Source organism: Grammomys surdaster, unplaced genomic scaffold, assembly GCF_004785775.1.
Source record: "Grammomys surdaster isolate TR1022 unplaced genomic scaffold, NIH_TR_1.0 125846, whole genome shotgun sequence".
Lineage (NCBI taxonomy): Eukaryota > Metazoa > Chordata > Mammalia > Rodentia > Muridae > Grammomys > Grammomys surdaster.
The window spans coordinates 1,301,549-1,323,049 of NW_021620672.1; the positions used below are offsets into that span (position 1 = coordinate 1,301,549).

General features: G+C 44.7%; 1 protein-coding gene across 10 annotated transcripts in view; it reads left to right on the forward strand.

Moving 5' to 3' along the window:
- The window catches only part of LOC114640634 (nuclear autoantigen Sp-100-like), a 76,712-nt gene that overhangs the window by 344 nt on the left and 54,867 nt on the right, over positions 1 to 21,501 (forward strand). For 9 of the 10 annotated variants that reach the window (XR_003714177.1, XM_028789589.1, XM_028789591.1 and 6 more), the window contains exon 1: positions 15,850 to 15,961. The exons of the other annotated variant lie outside the window; for it this stretch is intronic. Coding sequence is in view for 8 of the 9 variants with exons in the window: in XM_028789589.1 (XP_028645422.1) it covers positions 15,936 to 15,961 (26 nt within the window). In the remaining variant the exon portion in view is untranslated. Of the gene's footprint in view, positions 1 to 15,849; positions 15,962 to 21,501 lie in introns of those variants that run through there. 10 annotated transcript variants of the gene reach the window in all.

The window sequence follows — 21,501 nt, forward strand, 5'->3', positions numbered from 1 at the left end:
TCCTAAGTTTGGCAAAATGGGACTTAGACTGGAGTCCAAGTTTGAGAAGAGTTTCAAGGAAGTGTTTGCTATTCAGGAAACAAATGAAAAGAGTTGGCTGACATCAGAGTTGTGGCTGGTGTCCTGGCACCATATTGTCATCTAGCCAGATCTGCCCACCTACAGCAGCAATGTCTGTGCTCTACAATTCAAGTACTCCCAAAGGATTGCCCTGGGTCATATAGAAACAAGTGCAGCTGGGAGTTACACCTCCTGGCCTGGGATCCATCCCCCTGTCTTCCATGAAATCAAAAGTATAGTACATTGCTGTTCTCTGCTCTCCAAGGGTCTAGGCTGGAGCCTGTCTCCAGCTGGCTTTGCTCTGCCTGTACCCCCTCCCACACACTCACACACATATGTCGCTTTCCTTGTCCCATACTCTCCTGAGAGCAATACACAATAAACCATGAGTTCCAAGACTTCAATCCACATGGTGGCTCATTCCTGCAGTACCAGTCCTTGAGAAGCTGAGGCAGGAGGATAGCTGTAAGTATGATGCCAGCCTGGGCTGCATAGTGACTCTCAGCTACCCTGGCTTATAAAGGTTTTGATTCTGGAAAAAAAAACTATCCACTCACCAAGTAAGAAAAAATAAGGATTTTTTCAACTCAGAATCTTTGTCCAGAGACCCACTGTAAGATAATGTCTCAGACACCAAGCCTCAGGGTGGGGTTCTAGAGTTGGGTCACTGTCCAACCAAAGGTGATTGGTGGAGTATCCATAGGTCCTTAGGTGTTAAACCAGCACTGGGGCCAAATTTTACCCTATAGAAAGGCATTACACACCATGTGAGCTACACACAAAGTGGCATATTTGCTTGTGGATGGAAAGAAGGTCACCACAAGACAGATGGAGTCTGGTGACACTTGCTACATTCCATTAATAAACGGATATGAGTTACTTAATCTAACAGCCCCAAGTAATCATGAGAAAAGAGTCCCTCACACGTGCAGCCATAAGTCAGACAGCAACAAAGGCATGTGCCTGTCCCTTGTGTGCAGAAAGATAGCACTCTAGAGAAGACTGTGTCCTAGGTTCAAGAAGTGACTTGTGCCAATGTCAGAGTCCTGAGACTCAAAGAGTAGGGCCATGAAATAGATATGTGTGAGGACTTTAAACCTGTTTCCCTGAACTTAATTGTCTGTGAGAGCATCCCTTTACTCTTTCTGGGAAGAGAGAGCCATCTGTGTTCCCTATCTTGCTTGAATGAAAACTATACATGAGCCTCCCAGATTGGCTCAGTGGTCAAACCAAGGCTAGGGCTGGAAGCCAAGTGAGAGGGACCTCACACTAAAGGAGTGACAAACCCAGCCTACAGGAAAGGCATGGAGATTGTATTTGGGTTTAGATACTGGATGAAGAAATCTGGAAAACTAAACTTGCTAACAGAGTTATCAATAATTTAATTTTTCTTATTGATTCTTCGTGAATTTCCCATCATGCACTACAATCCCACTCATCTTCCCATCCCTTCCTATTCCCCTCCACCCTTGCAGCCTCCCTCCCCAAAGAAAACAGAACAATGAAAAAAATAACAGCTAAAAGCATCTTGCCATGAAAGCTGCAGAGTGTCACAGTGTGTCACACAGTATACACATTTTCCAAAGAGCTTTTCTTGCAAACGTTCATTGCAATGAGTCACTGGTCTGGTTCAAAGCCTCTGGCTCTGCTCCATCATCAGTACTGGACCCTCCCCATGACACATCTCAGATATTTTGTTGTTTTCTTGTGTCATGGAGATCCTGCAGCTTTGGAAGAGCAGGACTGGTCTCTTCACATGGTCCAGGAGTTCATAGCTGGGGTAGATGATGAAGTGGATCAGGTCAAAGCCCTGTATCTGGTCCTGGGTAGTAGCTGAGTTGGTCAGCCTGCCAGCTCGGCTGCACACATGATTTACTGACACTTCAATGTTCTTCTGTGCTGTAGAATCTAATCAACCTGGTGATGGCCAAGGGTCATGAATCTAGACTGTCCCTGGGCAGCTCCTATGTGTTCCTCATAGCTCCAGCACACTTTAATGGGGTGCTGCTTCATTAATGGAACCATGATCACAGACTCAGGGGTACAAACCTAACTAAAGTGGTGAGATGACTCTACTCTCTAGTACTAGAAAATTGGTCCGTGAGATGACTGTATGTTGCCTGTGCCATGGACTGCTCGAAGAAGCCTCAGCTGACTTAGAGACTGACGCTTCAACAGTCTCCACCATAGTGGTTGTCGGGGTCAAGGCTACAGCAGCTATTGTTGCCCCAGCAATGCTTGAATGATGGCTGCAATGATGGCAGCTATAATACCAGAATCCCTCTTTCCCCACTGTAGGGGTTGTAAGTGAGTCTGGGCCATCAGAGTGAAGGCATCAAAATAGCTGCTGGTTCCCTCATCTGGATAGCCATTGTTGACTACCTCATCCAGCAGGCAGTCAGCAGACATTTCTCATTAGAGCAGTTACGGCTGTCTCTGACACTGGAGGTATTGGTGACCAGAAGGAAAAAGTGTGTGTGTGTGTGGGGGGGCAGTCGGACATAGACTGGGGTGGCTTTCCAACCAACTTGGCCGCCGGTGGTCACATTCACCGGCATTGCCCCAGTCCACATTTTTGCTGACTAGTTTATGTGGAAATATGTCCCATTAAAGAGACAGCCACCCTTTAGGAAAGTAAGAGGGCATAAATCAAGACAATTATAGGGGCCACATGAATCCTAATTGCTCATAATGGGGTCATATCGGGATCTAATGGGATCACTGTTAACATAGGGAGTAATGTTGGAAGCATCATGTGAGGTAAACCTCCACATGACAAGTGTGAGGTTAGACGATAATATCGGGTAGTCCCTGGTGAATTTTGCACCTAGTGCAGGCTGACAGAGCTCCCAAAGGATAGGAAGTCCCATGAAAGTGGGCATTCGAGGGACCCTTGGACAGTGATGCTAGAGGATGGCTTAGAGCCTGACGGCTGGAGGGCTGGAGCAGAGGCGCACTCATCCTCATCACTAAAATCAACCTGTTTGCCCAGAGAAAGTAGGATGGAGTCATTAATGGAAAGGTGAGTATTAGCCTGATCCTGGCAGTGTTATTTTACGGGTGGCCACCACTTCCTCTGGGGAAGAATTCTTAAGACTGGCGATGACTGTAAGGAACATGGAGGCAAAGAACAAGGGAAGGATAATCCCAGACTGTACTCCACGCTTGCAGGCAAGGAGGAGGATATGCATCGAGAGGTCAGGCTCTTTGGTGATATACAGGGGCCAAAAGAGCAGCCTCCTCCCAAAATTGATCCAGGTCGTGAGTCTTAACCTTGAGATCATGAGTAACCAGAAGGGTTTTCAGAGCTCTAATTTGGGATTCTTTGATGGCAGAAGGGAGGGAACCCATGATGATGAGCACAAAGGAAACAAACAACGAACAGATATGACATATATGACAGATGAGGCGACAAAAGTCAAGATGTACTAAGCAAGGGACTCCCTCAGGTGTAGCTCAAAGACCTTATGCCTGGACAGTGTTCCCAGGATGGAAAAGGCATCCAGGAGCCGATCCCCAGTACCACTGCCTGGGAGACCAGTCCCTATGTCAGATACCAGGATGAATCCAGACTAAAAGTGAAAATGAGACAAAGACAAAGAAGAAAGAAAAGATGGCCGCTGCACGCTTACTGCAGCACTGCTGACTCAAAGACAAAGAAAAACAAAAAGATGGCCACAGCATGTTCACCTAAACAAAGAAGAAAGAAAATATGGCTGTTGTGTGCTAATCCTTAAATCAAACCAAGTCTAAAAGCAAGGTTACTGGGACAGATAGAAATGAGATCCACACACTCACCTTTGAGAGGACCACAACATAAAACACTAAGGGGCCAACTCACCGAAAAAGCAACTGAAAAGGACACTACAGCAGCACCGTGAGGAGAAGAGCAGATTAGGTCGAACCATGAGCATAGTCTTTGCAGCAAAAGGCAAAAATGAGCCCTCAGAAAAGGAAGTTTGCAAGCAGCCACAAAATGAGGATGATGTAGTCCATCGACCACGCTGGACACCAGATGTTGCCTGTGCCCTGGACTACTTGCTGCCTGACCATACCTTCCCTGGAGGGTTGGAGGTGAGGTGGTGCAGAGTCAAAGACACAGACTCTAGGAGCAGGTGAGAAACACAGCAGCAAGCTCATCAAAACACTGCTGTAAGGTCCTTTAATACCCTCCACCCACACTCCATTGGTCCCAAGAAAGCATCTCTTTTAAATAACAGTTTCTGATTGGCTGGTATTGTCTGCACCAGAGTCCTTGGTCTCTCAGGCAGACCTCAGGTCTTCCTGCAGGAGATGCTTTTGCAGCTTTGAGACCCCCTAACATTTACATAAAGGTGCCTTGAAGTTCCTGCTACAACCATGTTCCTCAGGGCCCCTCAGAGGCATGAACTTAATGAGGTGATTAGGAACACACTGCTGGGGTCATGAGCATCCTGGATCAGCTCAGCACTGGCTGCTCTCTGAAGGATGGAATAACGGTGGGACCATCTCCCAATTCCTACTTCCATACTAGCAATAGAAAGATAAAGTTCCAAAAAACAAGGATCACTCAACTGTTGTGGCCAGATAAAGTAATCCTTAGGGCTTCCAGTCTGGGCCCAAGCACTGAGCAGATCCCGGGCAGCTGCTCTGCACCCATTCTCACAAAACCCAGAGGAAGTGGGCCTCCCAGGAGCTCTAACCTGAGCAGTATCTTAGGTAAGGAGACAGCACCCCCCTCCCCCAAAACAGGGAGTAACTGGGACCCACCCAGTTACTCAGGATTCAGGAATTCACTCCTGGCCTGGAGCACTGGTTCCTTCCAGTCTGGGCCCGAGCACTGAGCAGATCTTGGGCCCCAGCTCTAACCCCCGTAGTAACACCCACTCCACAGTTCTGAAACAACCAAGATAATAGGCAAGACAGGCTCCAGTCAGAGACAGGGCAGGTAGCACTAGGGTGATCCAGATGGTGAAAAGCAAGCACAAGAACATAAGCATCAGCAACCCAGGGTACTTGGCATCATTAGAACCTAGTTCTCCCACACTAGAAAGTCCTAAATTCCCCATATCACCAGGAAAGCAAGATTCAGATTTAAAATCACTTCTAATGATGATGATAAAGGACTTTAAGAAGGACATAAATAACACTCTCAAAGAATTTGAGAACACAGGTAAACAGGTAGAAGCCCTTAAAGAGGAAACACAAAAATCCCTTAAAGAATTACAAGAGAACACAACCAAACAGGTGAAGGAATTGAACAAATCCATCCAGGACATAAAAATGGAAGTAGAAACAATAAAGAAAGCACAAAGGGAGACTACCCTGGAGATAGAAAACCTAGGAAAAAAATCAGGAGACATAGATACAAGCATCACCAACAGAATACAAGAGATAGAAAAGAGAATCTCAGGTGCAGAAGATACCATAGAAAATATTGACACAACTGTCAAAGAAAACACAAAATGCAAAAAGTTCTTAACCCAAAACATCCAGGAAATCCAGGACACAATGAGAAGACCAAACCTAATTGGTATAGATGATAATTGGTATAGATGAGAGTGAAGATTCCCAACTTAAAGGGCCAATAAATATCTTCAACAAAATTATAGAAGAAAACTTCCCTAACCTAAAGAAAGAGAAGCCCATGAACATACAAGAAGCCTACAGAACACCAAATAGACTAGACCAGAAAAGAAATACCTCCCATCACATAATAATCAAAACACCAAATGTACAAAACAAAAAAAAAGAATATTAAAAGCAGTAAGGGAAAAAAGGCCAAGTAGCATATAAAGGCATGTGGTTTAAAACTCACGCGGTGTGCAGGCGGGTTGAAGGCGGTCGCGGCTGAGACAGTCCTCAGAGCTGCAACCCAGGCCTCCCATGCGCTACAGCGGTGGTCCCAGCTGATGGTTCGATCTTGCTGAACAGTCCCGGGAACTGCGGTTTTGGAGGAGAGAGGGAGCCCCATGGACAGCTGAGGGTAGGGAGGGGGGGTAGCAGCCCGCAAAGGTGCAGGGACCGCTGCTGCAGGGGAGAGAGATCCGTGGATGTCTGCAGCAGGGAGGGGTGGAGAGGCTTTCCCCGGAGCCAGTTTTCCACTTACACAAATGAGTCCAGAGTCCCAGGAGACACGTGAAGTTGAAGACATGAAGATTTTATTGACCATGACAGTTGTATCTTGATGTGAATGCTCTCCCACAAAATGCCAGGAGGGGCTCCATTGTATTGGGGAGGGGGGGAAAGGAGGGGCTATGGAGTTGAAAATTTAGATATCCACGCCCCAGCCTTTAGGTAATTAATTAGTATGTAAATCTTGAGGCAGAGACCTGTAAGCCACGTCCTCTATCTGTGCCTTACGTGACCCACTGTATGGGTGAAATGAAGATTGCGTGTTAGGTCTCTGGGTTCTGGGGCCGTGGCCAAACACCCCAGGATTTCTACAGCCTCACAAAGTCAGACCTATCAGAATTACACCAGACTTCTCACCAGAGACTATAAAAGTGAGAAGATCCTGGACAGATGTCATACAGACCCTAAGAGAACACAAATGCCATCCCAGGCTACTATACCCAGCAAAACTCTTAATTACCATAGATGGAGAAGCCAAGATATTCCATGACAAAACCGAATTTACACAATATCTTTCCACAAACCCAGCATTACAAAGGATATTAGCAGGAAAGCTCCAATACAAGGAGGGAAATTAAACCCTAGAAAGAGCAAGAAAGTAATCCTCTTCCAACAAATCCAAGAGAAGATAGCCACACAAAGGTAATTCCACCTCTATTAACAAAAATAACAGGAAGCAACAATCATGTTCCTTAATATCTCTTAACATCAATGGACTCAATTCCCCAATAAAAAGACATAGGCTAACAGACTGGATGCATAAACAGGACCCAACATTTTGCTGCATACAGGAAAACCACCTCAGCAACAAAGACAGACACTACCTTAGAGTAAAAGGCTGAAAAACAATTTTTCAAGCAAATGGTCCTAAGAAACAAGCTGGAGTAGCCATTCTAAAACCTCCAGCCTGAGAACACAAAGGGAGGGACTCACGACTCCACCTGTATAGGTAGTTGAGGGTGGTCTTGTCAGGCATCAGTGGTAGAGGGCCTTGGTGCCTGATAGTTTGGATTTCCTAGTGTCGGGGAATTTGAGAGCAGAGAGGTGGGTATGGGAGGATGGTGAGAGCACACCCTCATAGAAACTCTCAGAATTATATGGATTAGATATGATAGAGACAGGCCACCAGAAGACTAGATTCCAGAATTCAAACAAAAAAAAAATCTTGATACTAAAATTTGTTTTGAGAATTGTATGTTGCAGAATACACAGTTCTGTACCTTGGTGTATCTACTCATCAAGCAAGCTGAGCAGACCTGCTCAAACCTCTGATGTCCTGGAATCTTAGCTGGATGCAGTGAAGACACAGACATCAGAGGCTTATCAATTCACTCTTCCCCCTGCCCCTCTTCTAATATCTCGACACCCGTAATCAGCTTGAAGTAGTTAATGAAGAGTCAGTACCCCTATTCCCTGGGCTTGGGGACTGAGAGGGTTAATATTGGGCTGTCTTTGTACGGGAAAGTAGTGGTTTTGTTGGAACAGGGAGGAATAGCTAGGATTTATTGCATAGCCATAACCTATTGGTAGAAATCTGTATAATTGTTATTAAGCTGAAGTTATAATTTCTTAAATGGTACAAAATTTACTTTGATTTCAAATTTAAGGTTTTCATTGATACGGGTTTCTTATTGATATAGAAGTGAGATTAATATTGTTACTCTCATAGGCATTGTGCCTATATAACACATTTAGGAATCCAAGGCTTAGATCCAGTCCTTCTTTAACTTTTTTAACTGATTTGAGATGGTTAGCCTGTGAGTTAAGGGCCTATAGCAAATTCATGGCTCTGAGTTTATTGTTAGGGTGTTTTCTAGATTTTATTTAGAAATAGCTGAGAGGAGTTAACAGACAACAATCCAGATTGCCTTACATGGATAGTTGGTTTTCAAAACATCAGAAGTCCACAGAATTGACGTTACAAACATTTCTGCATTAAGGTTCATTTCAATTAGAGACCTGTCTGCTCCTGACAGCTTCCTGTCTTGTATTCTAAGAAGATATTGAGCATCTTTGGAGTTACTCCAGTTGTGGTGAGACAGCCACTAGGTAAGAATTGCCTCTTTTCATCTACAGACAAATTACTGTCCTGAAAAGGACACGCTTGCAGAATAGTTGACTGATTATATCTGCCAAGACAGAGTAATCAGCCCTTAATAATTCTGTATCACTAGGTCTGTCAGATGATCCTGGGCCAGAAGGCTGAAGATCAGATGCTCCAATGTTTTGTAGTGTAGAGACTGTCCAGGGGTTCGACAGTCTCTATAAATTGGCTAAGTTTTAGAAGCTATGCTTTGTGCTTCCCATAATTTCAATTAATTCAGTCATTCTGGATTTCTGACAGGGTTGAAGACTTATAGTCTCATATCCAATCCTGGCTATTTACTTTGAGAGAAAAGACTTGAGAGGATGGTTTTCAGCTGACATTCATTCTAAAGCCAAGAAAAAAAGCCAGGTTCAGAACTAAATATTTTAGTTAGGAGAGATGACAGAGGTTCTGGGTAGTCAACAAAATGATGGACTGGGTATTAGGTCTATCTTGTATCTTACTGACACAAATTGGTATAGTTATGCTCTAATTGAATTTTGAGAGAAAAGTTTTATTTTAGCAGGAAGGGTGATATGTAGGAGGAGCTAAGGTTCGAGGAGTAGAGGACAGGAAGAGGAGGAGTAAGGAGAGGAAGAGAAGGAGAGGAGGACCTAGGAGATGAGAGGAGAGGGGTGGGGGGACATGGAGGCAGATGTTCTCGTGACTCTGCCAATCAAAGATAGTTGGTATATCTAGGTTGGGTATTGGGTTACACTTCTGATTGTATGGGCATCTTGTTATTGAGCATTACCAAACTTATAAAGCCTTTGATTAGCATTTAAAAAAAAGTTACTAATGAAAAAATAACATAAAGAAGTCATAAAGTAAAAAAAAAAAAGAAAGAAAACAAAGAAAAAAAGAAGTAATCCTTAGAGAGGCAGCTGGAGTCTTTGTCTGTAGATATCTGTGAAGACAGCTAATAGGCTGTTCTTACCTAATGCCACTGAAGTCAGGACAGCTGGACAACACATGAGGATACTACTTCATGTATATCCTCAAAAGTGTAGTGGGAAGAAAATGGTGGAAGTTGGCTAGCCTAATAAACGTCTACATCCTTTCCCCAGTTTCCAATTAGGTCCATTTCTCAGTAGGGCTCAGAATCCATCAAAGGAATGAGGCCAGTTTCCTAGCAGAATGAACCTTGGAAATGTTTATATGGTGATTTTCAGATCTTCCCACAGATGGATCTATGGACATCTATCTATACGTTTTGGATCATGCCTGGAAAAAGCTCTTTCATGGAATGTGGGACACAGCATATGAGGTGATGCTGATATTTGGGAACCCAAGGCTCCATTATTGTCACCTGTTAATGGAGGCTCTGTGGAAGTCATGTAATGTCCCTGTCACAATGAGTCCGCTGGATCTCAGAGCCACCCAGCAACATTTGCCTGGTTGCTAAATGTATGATCAGGGTAAATGCAGCCATTAGTTGGGATGGCTTCTTCAACTATGAAATGACAAATGTTGTCTTAGAAATACCAAGCAGAAAGAGGTGGATATTGAAATGTCCCAGGGGACAAATAGTGGAAAGCAGTATCCCAGCACAATCCATGTAATGACAGGGGTGGTGTGCTTGCAAAGACTTAAAGGTTGCAAGGTTGGTTCTCCCCGTTGCGTCTCCATTCATTTCAGCAGTCAGCAGTCTGTAAAAACTAAGCCATTCAAAATGGCTAGCAAACTGCTAGAAAGATACACAATAAGGAGAATTCCTAATTGTACTTGTACCAGATGAGCTGTTTGCTTGCTTTGCATGTAAGGGTGTTTGGCCCTTAAATATGCCTGTGTACCACATTAGTGCCTGGTGCCTGTGACTGGAGGCCAGGGGAGAGTGTTGGATTCCAGAAGTGGAGTTATAGATAGATGTGAGCTGCCATGTGTGTGCTGAGAATTGAACCCAGGTCCTTTGGAAGAGCAGCCGGTGTTCTCAACCTCTAAGCCATCTCTCCTGTCCTAGAAGATGTATCTTTATTATAGCCCCTGTGAAAGAGATGTACAGCTATTAATATAAAAAAAATCTACCAGAAGGTGTATAGAATTGTTAGCAGCATGGATTGGACAACAGTGTACATGTATAGTCTTAGCTTAGTGCAAAGTGAATTCTCCTGCTTTCTGTTCAATTATAGCCTATCTGCTAGGTCTGTTGGTACACTCTTGTAATCCCAGCACCAAGGACAAAATGTAGGTGGATCTCTGTGAGTTCAAGGCCAGCCTGGTCTATACATACGAAGTTGCTGGATAGTCAGAGCAAAGTAATAGAAGCTCTCTGTCTGTCTGTCTGTCTCTCTCTCTCTCTTACACACACACACACACATACACACATACACACACACACAGAGAGAGAGAGAGAGAGAGAGAGAGAGAGAGAGAGAGAGAGAGAGAGAGAGGAGAGAGAGAGCGCTTGTCTGGATACTGCACATTATTGTAGCCTTCTGTATTGGTACCTGTAAGTTCACTGAATCTGATGCACAAATTCTCTGAGTATTTTGGGTACCTTGTTAAGACAGAGGCTCTCCAGGTGTTAAGAGGTAAACCTTACAAAGACTCAAATATCTGGTATATAGGTAAGTATGCAGGGCTGAACAGGACAGAGAGCCTGCCAGACTCTCCCCTTCATAGTTACAAGCCCTTGTACTTTGCATCTCCTACAACTAAGAAGCACCAATTATCAAAGAGTACTGTTGCCGAGTAGAGGGACCAGGCAACTCCAGGCCAGTCAGAAGGACAAAGGGCCAGAAGCTTGGCTCCTTGAGTCTGCTGGAACCGATGAGAAAAACTGTTGTGACTGGCATTCTGATGGAAACCATTCAAGGTCCTGAGAATCATGTACAGGCTGGTTTTGTGTGTCCCATTGACACAGGCCAGTGTCATCAGAGAGAAAAGAGCCTCAGTTGAGGATATGCCTCCATGAGATACAAGCAGAGACTCAGAAGTCAGTCCATGTTGATGGACACACAGGGTCTCTGTCACTGTCTGTGTGTCCTTGGGTAAGTTACTCAACCATGTCCTTGTCTCCTCTGTATCAGGTAGATGCTAGATGTTTGTCACTGTGAGGCAAATCGATGGATTCATGTCAATCATGTGTTTATAAAGAGCTTGACCCTGTATGTCATCCACAAAACCCAAGATTCCTTTGATGATCAAGATTCATTAAAGGCCACAGAGACTTGATTTATTTATGTTAGACAGAAGGGGGCATCACTGATGAAGTCCATAGTGGTGCAGAGGGTACAGGAAGCCAGGGGTGCTGAGCTGGCAAACAGCCAGAAACCATGACAGCTCTGGCCATTGACATTAGAAATACTTGGGATTTCTTGTTAAGGGGCCTGATGATCACCTCCAAGCCTTTTTTTTTTTTTAGACAAAAATTAAAAGTCCACACAAGAACACTCTATCCTTTTTACAACTTTTCAGTGTCTGGGAATTCCCCCCAACCCCCAGGTCTGTAGAATTATGTGGGATAATTCAAATGTGTTGCCAATGATCTCTCTCTACCTATATACCAAAGATGAAGAGAAAGTTCACTCAAAGATGCCACCTGCCACTAGGAAATGAGCACATGGGAGTCTGGACAGCTGAGGAAAGCATGGTTGCTGGTCAGAACCAACCTGAGAAATATCCAGGTTGGACCACAGCTGCCCTGTGCAGGAATGGCCAACTCTAGGCAAGTCTGAAGGTCAAAGAGCAAGCAGCTAAGCTCTTTGAGTCTGCTGGAACAGAATTGCTGTTTCTACTGCCCTGTGATGTGGAAGCAAAGGCTGAGCTGGTCATTGTTCTAGGAGGGTGAGTCTACCCCACCCTCCATGAACAATGTAGGAGACTAAAGCTGTCAGTCAAAGCTGTCAGCTGTCTTTCCTGAACTCAGGGCTACAGGTGTTCGCTGCAAGGTTTCAGAGTCCAGCTGTCTGTGAGGTCCTTGGAGCTGCTGGAGGATCTGCCTGACCTGAGATGAAAAGTCAAGGACTCTTAGTAATGATCCTTAGCTTGAATTTCCCATGATCACTTCTCAGGGTATCAGGTGCACTGTGGATATGCACTTCCCATAAGGAGCAGAGGCGACAGGACTCTCTAGTTCAGAGGGTTGAACAACCCTTGCAAAGGGGTTGCATATCAGACATCCTGCCTATCAGATATTTACATTATGATTGATAGATTCATGACTAGCAAAACTACAGTTATGAAGGAGCAATGACGTAATTTTATGGTTGGGGTGTCAGAACCATATGAGGAACTGTATTAAAGGCTGGCAGCATTAGGAAGGTTGAGGACCACTGCTCTAGTTTTTCCATGGAATACAGCTGTGGAGATGGCCCCGTGAGTCTTGCCAATACTCTGGAGCCCAAAAGTATTAGGTCAAGCTCTCTAGTGTGCTTGGACGGCCACCATTTCTTACCTAGTTATGTGCTCAGGAGGAGGGAGGAGGCAGAGGGAAGACTGGCCTGAATCCCTTGGACTAATTATTAGATGTCTAAAGCAAGAACCAGCCAGATCTGATGCTATCCCTCCATCTCCTTCAGCAAAGAAAACAAATCCTCAGGCTCTTAGAACATCTCCCACACCATTCCTGTCAAGATGGTTGCTACCAACTCCAACATAAAGTCTAGGACAATCCATGTGTTTTCTACAAGTCTGTTATGTACTTTGCTGAAACTGGCTCGTTCCTGAGAGCAGGAAAGTACAGGAGTGTGTGGTTCTGGGCTGTGTCTCTCCTCTCAGAGGCATGCTTCACATTTGGGGCTTCTGGGGAGGGGGCATGTCACCCCTGAGTGGGTAGAAAGCTCAGAGGGCTTTGTCTGGATCCACTCATGCCTCCAGAATCAGGCTGGCTATGGGAGTGACCAGGACTCCTTTGTTGCTCTTTGGTGATGAATGAAGAAGCTTGGCTCGAGTACTCATTAAGACACACCTGCCCACAACTTGTAACTCTGGTGGTAACTCTGGAAGCAAAAACCAGTAACCTGAGGTTTCTGCCAAAGGAAGAACTCAGACAGGATTTGGGAGAGAAGTCAAAAGTTGGGAGTTAGCTAGCCCCGAATTAATTTCCTGCTTCCCCTTGCCTGACCTTGAGAGCAGCTACAGTTTTGTCAGGGCAGACAAAACTTGGGTAGGATGCTTTGTGTTAGGTAGAGTCATGAAAAAAACAAACAAACAAAACACTAAACAACCAGGGTCTGGAGAGTGAAGAGGGAATCTCCAAAAAATGGAAGCCCTGGGCTTGTCGGATGCCCAGGTGAACAGAATTCTGTCTGAATTGCAAGCTGAGCCTTGTGCCTCCTACACAGATTGCTTGTAACCAGAGCCATTACAATCACAGGTACAAAACCTCCAAACAACTAGGGATTCTGGAGAGCGAAGAGGAAGTCTCAGAAAAGAGAAAGCCTTTGGTCCTGTTTGATGCCCAGGTGAACGCAATTCTGTCTGAACTGAGGATGGAGCCTTGTCTTTCACACACAGATTGCTTATGACCTGAGCCATTATAATCACGAGCACCCTCTGCTGAAACAAACACTTAAGCTCTGGCTTAAGCAGGAGTTGGCCAACCCAACTGCCAACCCAATCAGTCTTGACCAGAAATGGGCCCTCAGAACCCAAAGACATGTTTCTCCCACCCAGTGCCTGTCAGACCATCTGTGCCAGAATGTTTCTGTTCCTATCTTCAGTCTTCCATCTGACATGCAACCTCTTCCAGGATTGCCTTAAAATTGGAATTTCCCCTCCTGAAACCTTCATTCCACCCTCTCTCAAAGCCCTGTTGAGTGTTGAACTGAAGAAGCATTTGCTGGTTTTGGCAAGTGTGAGAGCCAATAATTACTGTGCCTAAGAGATCCATGAAACAAGAATGCCTCTAACCTTTGCCCAAGGACAGATACTTCCTGAAATGCAGGAGGCTATTGTTCATGGGAGATAGACACAAGTTTCCACTCGCCTACCTTTTTTTGACCCAACTTCACAGGATGTGCTTGATCACATGTATGTGGAAGGTATGTATGCAGGAAATATATCAAGATGTATGTTTGTCCCTGATTGGACTTAGGCAGAAAGAATATCAGAATAAATGCTTGTCCCTGTAGACTTGATGGGAAATATGTTGGCCTTATGGGGCTGCCCTTTTAAATCTGTGCAAAATGTGACTCCTTGCCTTTTTTTTTTTTTTTTGAACTGAGAAATAGACCTGCCCCAAGTCCATCATTTGGGCCAGTATCAAAGCTTGCTTCCAATTTGGTTCAAAATTATGGTAATCATCTTATTCTCACCCAGGTGGACTAACACAAGGCCAGATGTTCTAGATATCTGTATTAACAATTCTGCCAATATTGTAGATGGGAACTAGGGTGTGGGGTGTTCAGGGGTGGGGGAGACGCTGTTGTAGCACTCTTCTGGAGCTGCTTTGGGGTAAGTAGGTGTAACAACATTCTGGTCTCTGTGTATCTCACCTCTCAGGAGTTACACTTGACTGAGGAGCTTAGTCTTAAGGTCTCGGAAACGCCAGTCAGACACAGGACAATATAGTGATAGTTCTTCTCTCTCTGTGTGTACTCCTCTTGGTCTCTAAGAAGAGACTGAACCAGCAACATGTAGACATTGGATTCGCATGGACACATTAGCTTTGAGATGCTTTTGCAAAGTCTTGTTACTTAGAGTCCTGCAAAATCATCTAAAAATATTTTATTCCTGATCGAAGTAGAGATGGAAACATGGCTAGCATGTGGGCACTAAAAGGAGCCCAAAGTCTAACCTCAGGCATGGCCTCAGGCTGCTCTTGTCAGTCATACCCACTCCAGCTCCACACCAGCCTACCTGTGTGCATGGGAGCTAAGGAATGAGAAAAAGCCAATGTCTGTGCAGGCAAGAAGACTGCTGGGAGACCTGTCAGGGTAGAGGCTTACCTCAGTCCACCAAGTCCCTCAGAGAAAGTCCTCCCAGAAGGAGGAACGGAGAGGGACTTGATATATCCTGATGATCCATGAGGGGCCTCCTAGAAAGACTCACTGGAGGTGACAGCTCACACTACTTATCACATCTGCACCTCAGAAGGGTGGACCAGGTCTTTGTCCTCATGCCTCGGGCGCCATTGCTGCAGCTTCCTCCTGCCCTTGACTTGTAGGCTGGGATGACAAGTCCTCAGAGACAGTGCTCTGACCCAGTGTGTCTATGGAGTTTAGGGATCTCCTCAGTCCTCCTTCTCTGCTGTCTCCTTTCCCAAGTCACTTCAGCCAGGGACATGACAAAAGAGGAATCACAGCCAACCCTGGGGAATGCATGCTCCCCTCTTAGACACAGGAGCAAGATGGAACAGTTTGAGTTTATGCGGGGGTTTCATTGGTTTGTTTGTTTGTTTTCCCCATCTTTGCATAAAGAAGGCACTCTCAGGAACTGACTCAGCTCATCCTGGTGTACCCTTTTGCAATCCTTTTGGTCCCCTTTCTCCTCACCCCGCCCCCTCTATAACATTCCAAAACATGAATGATGGGACAGTGTCCCACAGCAGCTCCCTTGAGATTAGAGAAACACTTTCGTTTCTCTTTTCCCCATCAGGGAGGAGCCCTCTCCGGTTTGTTCAGACTGGGGCTCACTTCCTGCTCTCAGCTGTGGGCCACAGCAAACAGTCTGGAAGATCTGATCACCAAGGGATCAGAGTTCACTGTCCCAAGCCCCAGGCAGGTGTTGGAAGATGGAATCGAGCAATCTCGGCCCCAGGTGAGTCTTTCTCCCTCTGTAACCTTTCCCTCTGACAATACAGTCTATTTTATGTCTTCAGTTAGTGGCTGAAGCTTCAGTCAGTCCAAACTGCCTGAAATGAAGTAGCTTTGGCCTATAGTGTGAGCGGACAGATTTGGGGGGAGAAGGCAAAGAGACACACACAGAGAGAGAGACACAGAGACAGCGAGAGTCAGAGAGAAAGAGAGAGAGTGAGAGAGAGAGAATGAGCATGCCCTGACACTTGAGTTTGTTTGTTTATCTTAGATATCCACTGCCAAGATCGGCTTGCCATATTGTACACAAGTCATAGCCTTCTTTGTGACCTGAACCCAGCTGTCAGAGGGAGACTTTGGCCATGGCTGACAGGGACTCCTGTGGCATGGTTCTGTCATTATTTTGTGACCTGAGTGCTCTCAGTCCCTCTGCATTTCTCTGCATTAGAACAGGTCTACTGTAGGAAGGTCACCTCAGGGAAGAAGTCCAAACAGCAGAGGATGCTGGATAAACAGTTGGCACCTGCTGTCCTGGTCTCCTACCTGTTTAGCAGGATTTGTCACCAAGAAAGCTATCCCCAGGCTCACTCCTGGTCTAAGCTTTCACTATCAGACCTGGCTCAATCCAAGGAAAATAAAAGGCAAGAACGGGCCCTGATCTCAAAGGTCAGGGCAAGCCACATGTTTTTATTTCCCTTTAGTCTTCTGTTCTAGGTGGATGACATCTCTGACAGGAAATGGTAGGATTCTGTTTGCTCCAGCAGTGGTAACTCAGATGTGCTACTAATCATAAATAGTTTTAGACTGTGTTTTTGTTAGTACAAAGGAAGTAATACATTTTTTTTCAGTAATGCAGTTGAACCTTGGGCCTTGAATATACCTGATTAAATATCTCTATTTATTTTTAAATCTTTTGATTCAAGGTTTTGCTAAGTTACTCGCACCATCATGGAACTCATTCTATAACTTAGGCTGGCTTTGAACTTGTGATCCTCTTGTCTTAGTTCTCTGGCTAAAGTTACTACTGGCCTAGACCACGGGACCATTTCATAATAAAATGTGGTTTATAAGCTTTCAATCTTGTGGAAATATAGAACGGATAAGACCCTCAACTGTCCCCCATATACTTACCATACTCCTTGGGCTCAATCTTCCTTATATTATTTATTTTCAATTTTAAGACAGGATCTCTTGGTCTTTTTATTATGTAGTTCAGGTTGACCTGAAACTTGCTATATAGACCAGCCTTGTCTTGGACTCACAATAGATATTCACCTGCCTCTGCCTCCCAAATACAGGGATTAAAGGTATACAAGATCATACCTGGGTATTTCTTATTTTCTACAAAATATTTATTGGGCACTTGTTCGTGTGTGTGTGTGTGTGTGTGTGTGTGTGTGTGTGTGTGAGAGAGAGAGAGAGAGAGAGAGAGAGAGAGAGAGCGAGAGAGAGCACTATGTATTATTAAGGGCATGCACCTTTGGAGGCCAGCAGAGGGTGTCAGATCCCCTGTAGCTGGAGTTATAGATGGCTATTAGTTCAGACTGGGAACTGAACTCCAGTCCCTCTGAAGAACAATCATTGCGCTTAACTGCTGACCTATTTCTCCAGCTCCTTTATCTTTTCCAATGCATTTCCGTGTATAATTGGCTTTCATTAATGTGTATTTTCATTCTGCAATGTTGTCCTGTGTTTTCAGCCTTAGCTTATTTAAAAAGTAGAGACCTTGGCGAAGTCCTCTGTGTAGTGAATGTACATTTACCGTATTTTTTTCACAGCTCCCTGCTGTTCGGAGCACTTGCATAGGAACCAAGAAATGTGTAATTCAATGTTGTGTTTATTTATGTGTGCACATGTGTGGCAGCTTTGTGTGTGTTGTGGAGTCAGGGGGCAAAGTACAGGAGTTGGTTCTTTCTTTCCTCGGTGTGGTTTCTGGGATCCAGTCCAAGACATCAGGCTTGGCTGCTGGATCCTTTACCACTGAGCCATCTTGCCAGTCCTTTCCATAAGTTTTAAACCTGTCTCTTTTAGATGAACTTTTGCTCACTACCGCTGTTGACTGTCACCCACAAGTGGTAGGATCGGTGGCTGTATAATGGATTGTGCTTATTATAAACTAGCATATCAAAGAGATAATAAGCAAGGAACTACGGAGACAAAGGGTATTAATGACCACTTGCTTATACATGCTGCCAAATGGCTTCTGAGGAGGCAAAGTCAATGCACTTCCCTGCCCTTAGCTACTGAGATGAGGACTCTTCCCTCTCTCAGCCACAGTCCAAAAAGACAATAGAGATGTGTGCTGGGTCTCAGTCTCCCTATTAAGCAGAAAATGGGTTGTTTTCCTTGTGCACTAGCCTTTCAGTTCCCTCTCCTGTCACTGGTTTGTTTTTCACTATCTTTAGTCAGATGTTATGCCTTCTTCTATGCATTCCCTAATTACCCTGAGAAACTGTGGATATACTCGCCTTTGTCTTTTGACGCTGTGTACGGTGCGTATTCTCTCATACAAAGTTAAAATTTGAATTTTACAAAGTTAAAATTTGAATTTTAGAATTGATCTTGTAAAAAGTAAGCATCCATAAATAAAGTGATAACAGAAGCGAATGAGAAAATCAAGCACCCTTGGGGGTTTGTATCTCTGCTTGCAGTGCCTGCCTTTGAACCTAGAGCTTTGTGGTTGCCAAGCAAGTTCTCCACCTCTGAACTATATCCCCAGCCCTCTCTTTACTTTTTAATTTGAGACACAGTCTCACTCAGTTGCCCAGTCTAACCCCGAAACTGTAATCTTCCTGCTTCAGCTTCCTGAGTCCCTGGGCTTAAAGGCCTGCCCTGTTGGACTTGGCATGAGTTTTTGTTTATTTTGTTTGGATCACAGTTCTGTCTTCTTCAGGCAACATGTGTGAATCTATCTTTATTCAGGGAAAGTTTGTTTCTTTTCATCTGCCTTCTTTTACGCAAAAGGACTCTACCCCGTAGCCACGTCAGCCTCCCCGGTTCTCACTGCCTCTGTGCAATCCTCTTTAGGATTTTCATCTTTGCATCCATCAGGCTGTCTCCGGGTCTTCCCCCATGACAATGACTGAATGGTTAGTAGCTTTGTTTCTTTCATTTAGAACTTAAAAAAAGTTTTGTCTGTATGTGTGAGTGCAGTGTGTATCTATGTGTGAGTGTGTGTGAATGCTGTGCTTATGTGACCATGTATGTGTGAACGCAGTGTGTATGTGTGTGTATGTGTGTGTATATGAATGCAGTGTGTGTATGTGTATGAATGTTGTTTATATATGTGTGCATGAATGAAGTATGTGAGTATGTGTGTGTATGTGAATCCTATGTGTGTGTGTATGTGTGTGTATGAATGCAGTCTGTGTGTATGTGTATGAGTGCTGGATATATGTGAGTATGTGTGTGTGTGAATGCTGTGTGTGTGTGTTTAATGCAGTGTGTACGTATATGTATGAATGCTGTACCTGTATTTGAGTATGTGTATGTAAATGCAGTGTGTATGTATATGAATTCTGTGTATATATGTGTGTATGAATGGAGTGTGTGTGTGTACATGTGTGTGTCATGGCACATGTGTGGAGATCAGAGGGCAATGTTGGGGACTCACGCTCCCCTTGCACCTTGTTTGAGTTTGAGGCAGGGTCTCCTGTTCGCTTCTGTGTCCACTAGGTTAGTTGGAAGGTGAGGCTTCCAGGAAGTCTCCTGTCTCCATCGCCTATGGAGGTGCAGGTATGCTGGAATTACATGCATGTTCTATAGCATCCAGTTTTTATGTGAGTTCTGGGGATCTGAACTCAAGTCTTTACACTGACGATCAAGTCACTGAGCAGCCTAACTAGTCCCGATTTCTAATTTAATCTTAAATATTATTTCATTATTTTATGTGTATGAGGGCTTTGCCTGCATGTATGTCTGTGCAACATATCATGCCTGGTGCCCCAGGAAGTCAGAAGAGTTTGTTAGATTCCCAGGAGTTCCAGACACTTGTGACCTACCATGTGGGTGCTGAGAACTGAACCTGAGTCCTCTGGAAAGGCAGTCAGTGTTCATAACCACTGAGTCATCTCTTCATCCCCTAATTTCTAATTTTTAAAGAAATACATTTTGATAAAGGATCGTATAAATTTTACAAGGGTTCCTAGCTCATCTCCATAGTTTTCCAAGCTCCTCTGTAACCTACATCTTGTTAACTTCCTGCCTGTCTTCACCCGTTTATCAGTTCTTGTCTGCTAAGAGCTTTGAGAAAAGTTTCCTTATGGCTTCTGGATCGTTCTTCCAGATGGGGTCTCCACTCTACTGTCCTTTGTTTATTATATGGTTGCTGTGGTTACACCCCATCCCTTATGCTTGGACACTGGGCAGCTCACACCACACCTAGCTTACCATATCATATAACCTGGATAGGGTTTTTTGTTTTCTATCTGAGGTTATATTTGATTCCTGTTGGTTTCTAAGGACATCATTGATTAGTCATCAAGTGGACCTATATGCCTTTGTGTTTCTGGCCTCTCTCTTCTCTACCATTGCCTATGGTGGCCCCTCTGCCATAAAGCAGGAGGTGTCTTCACAGTGGGTCCTGAACAGTGAATGAACTGTGTGACTAGGTTAGAATGAGAATGGCTGCCATAGGCTCATAGATTTGAATACTTAGTCCAGAGGGAGTGGCACTATCTGAAAGGATTAGGAAGTGTGGCCATGTAGGGAAAGTGTGTCACTAGAAGTGGGCTTCGAAGTTTCAAAAAGCCCGTTCCAAGCCTAGAGTCTCTCTTTTCTAGAACTCTAAGCTACTTCTCCAGCATCACATCTGTCTACATCTGGCCATGCTCTCTGACCTGATGACAGATTAAACCTCAGAAACCATAAACCAGCCACAATTAAATGCTTTCTTTTTGAAGAGTTGCTGTTGTTATGGTGTCTCTTCAAATTTGCCTAGGGGAGGTCGTAGGTTAGCCTCTGAGCTAGATGGCTGCTATTCTGCCTTGGTTGGGTGGAGCCAAAACTATACTCTGCTATGAGGTACAGACAACAAGTTGTCCTGGGGAGTAGACAGACAGGCTTTGTGACCAGATTGGTTGCTTGATAGGGAGGACTGGTAAGTGTGTTCCCTTGGACAGATGGAGGCACAAGAGGAGAACAGCTGACTGGGCTCTCCCACCAAGAGTGCCACTGATAGTAGAGACACAGCTGTACCTTCATCTTATCATCCTGCCCCATTTGTTGTTTTTCTGTGCTCTGCTGAGTCATTCAGTGTTTTTCATTGAACAAGATAGATGGAGACCTCCCCCAGGGCACCTCAGAGTTTTGGGAGCTCTATGTTTGTTTCTGGTTCCCCAGTACAGAGAGACCTTAGGTCCAGGGTCACCATCTTGGTAAGGCTAACCCTAGACTGAGGAGGGACAATGCAGTCAGAGCAAATGCTTCTTTTCCCTTCACACATGGCTTTGGTGGCCCATGGGAAAGGTTAGTCTCATCTTCCAGTTGCTGTGTTTGAGTCAGGGGGAGGTAGTTGCTAGTTGGTCATTCTGTGTTGGGCACTAA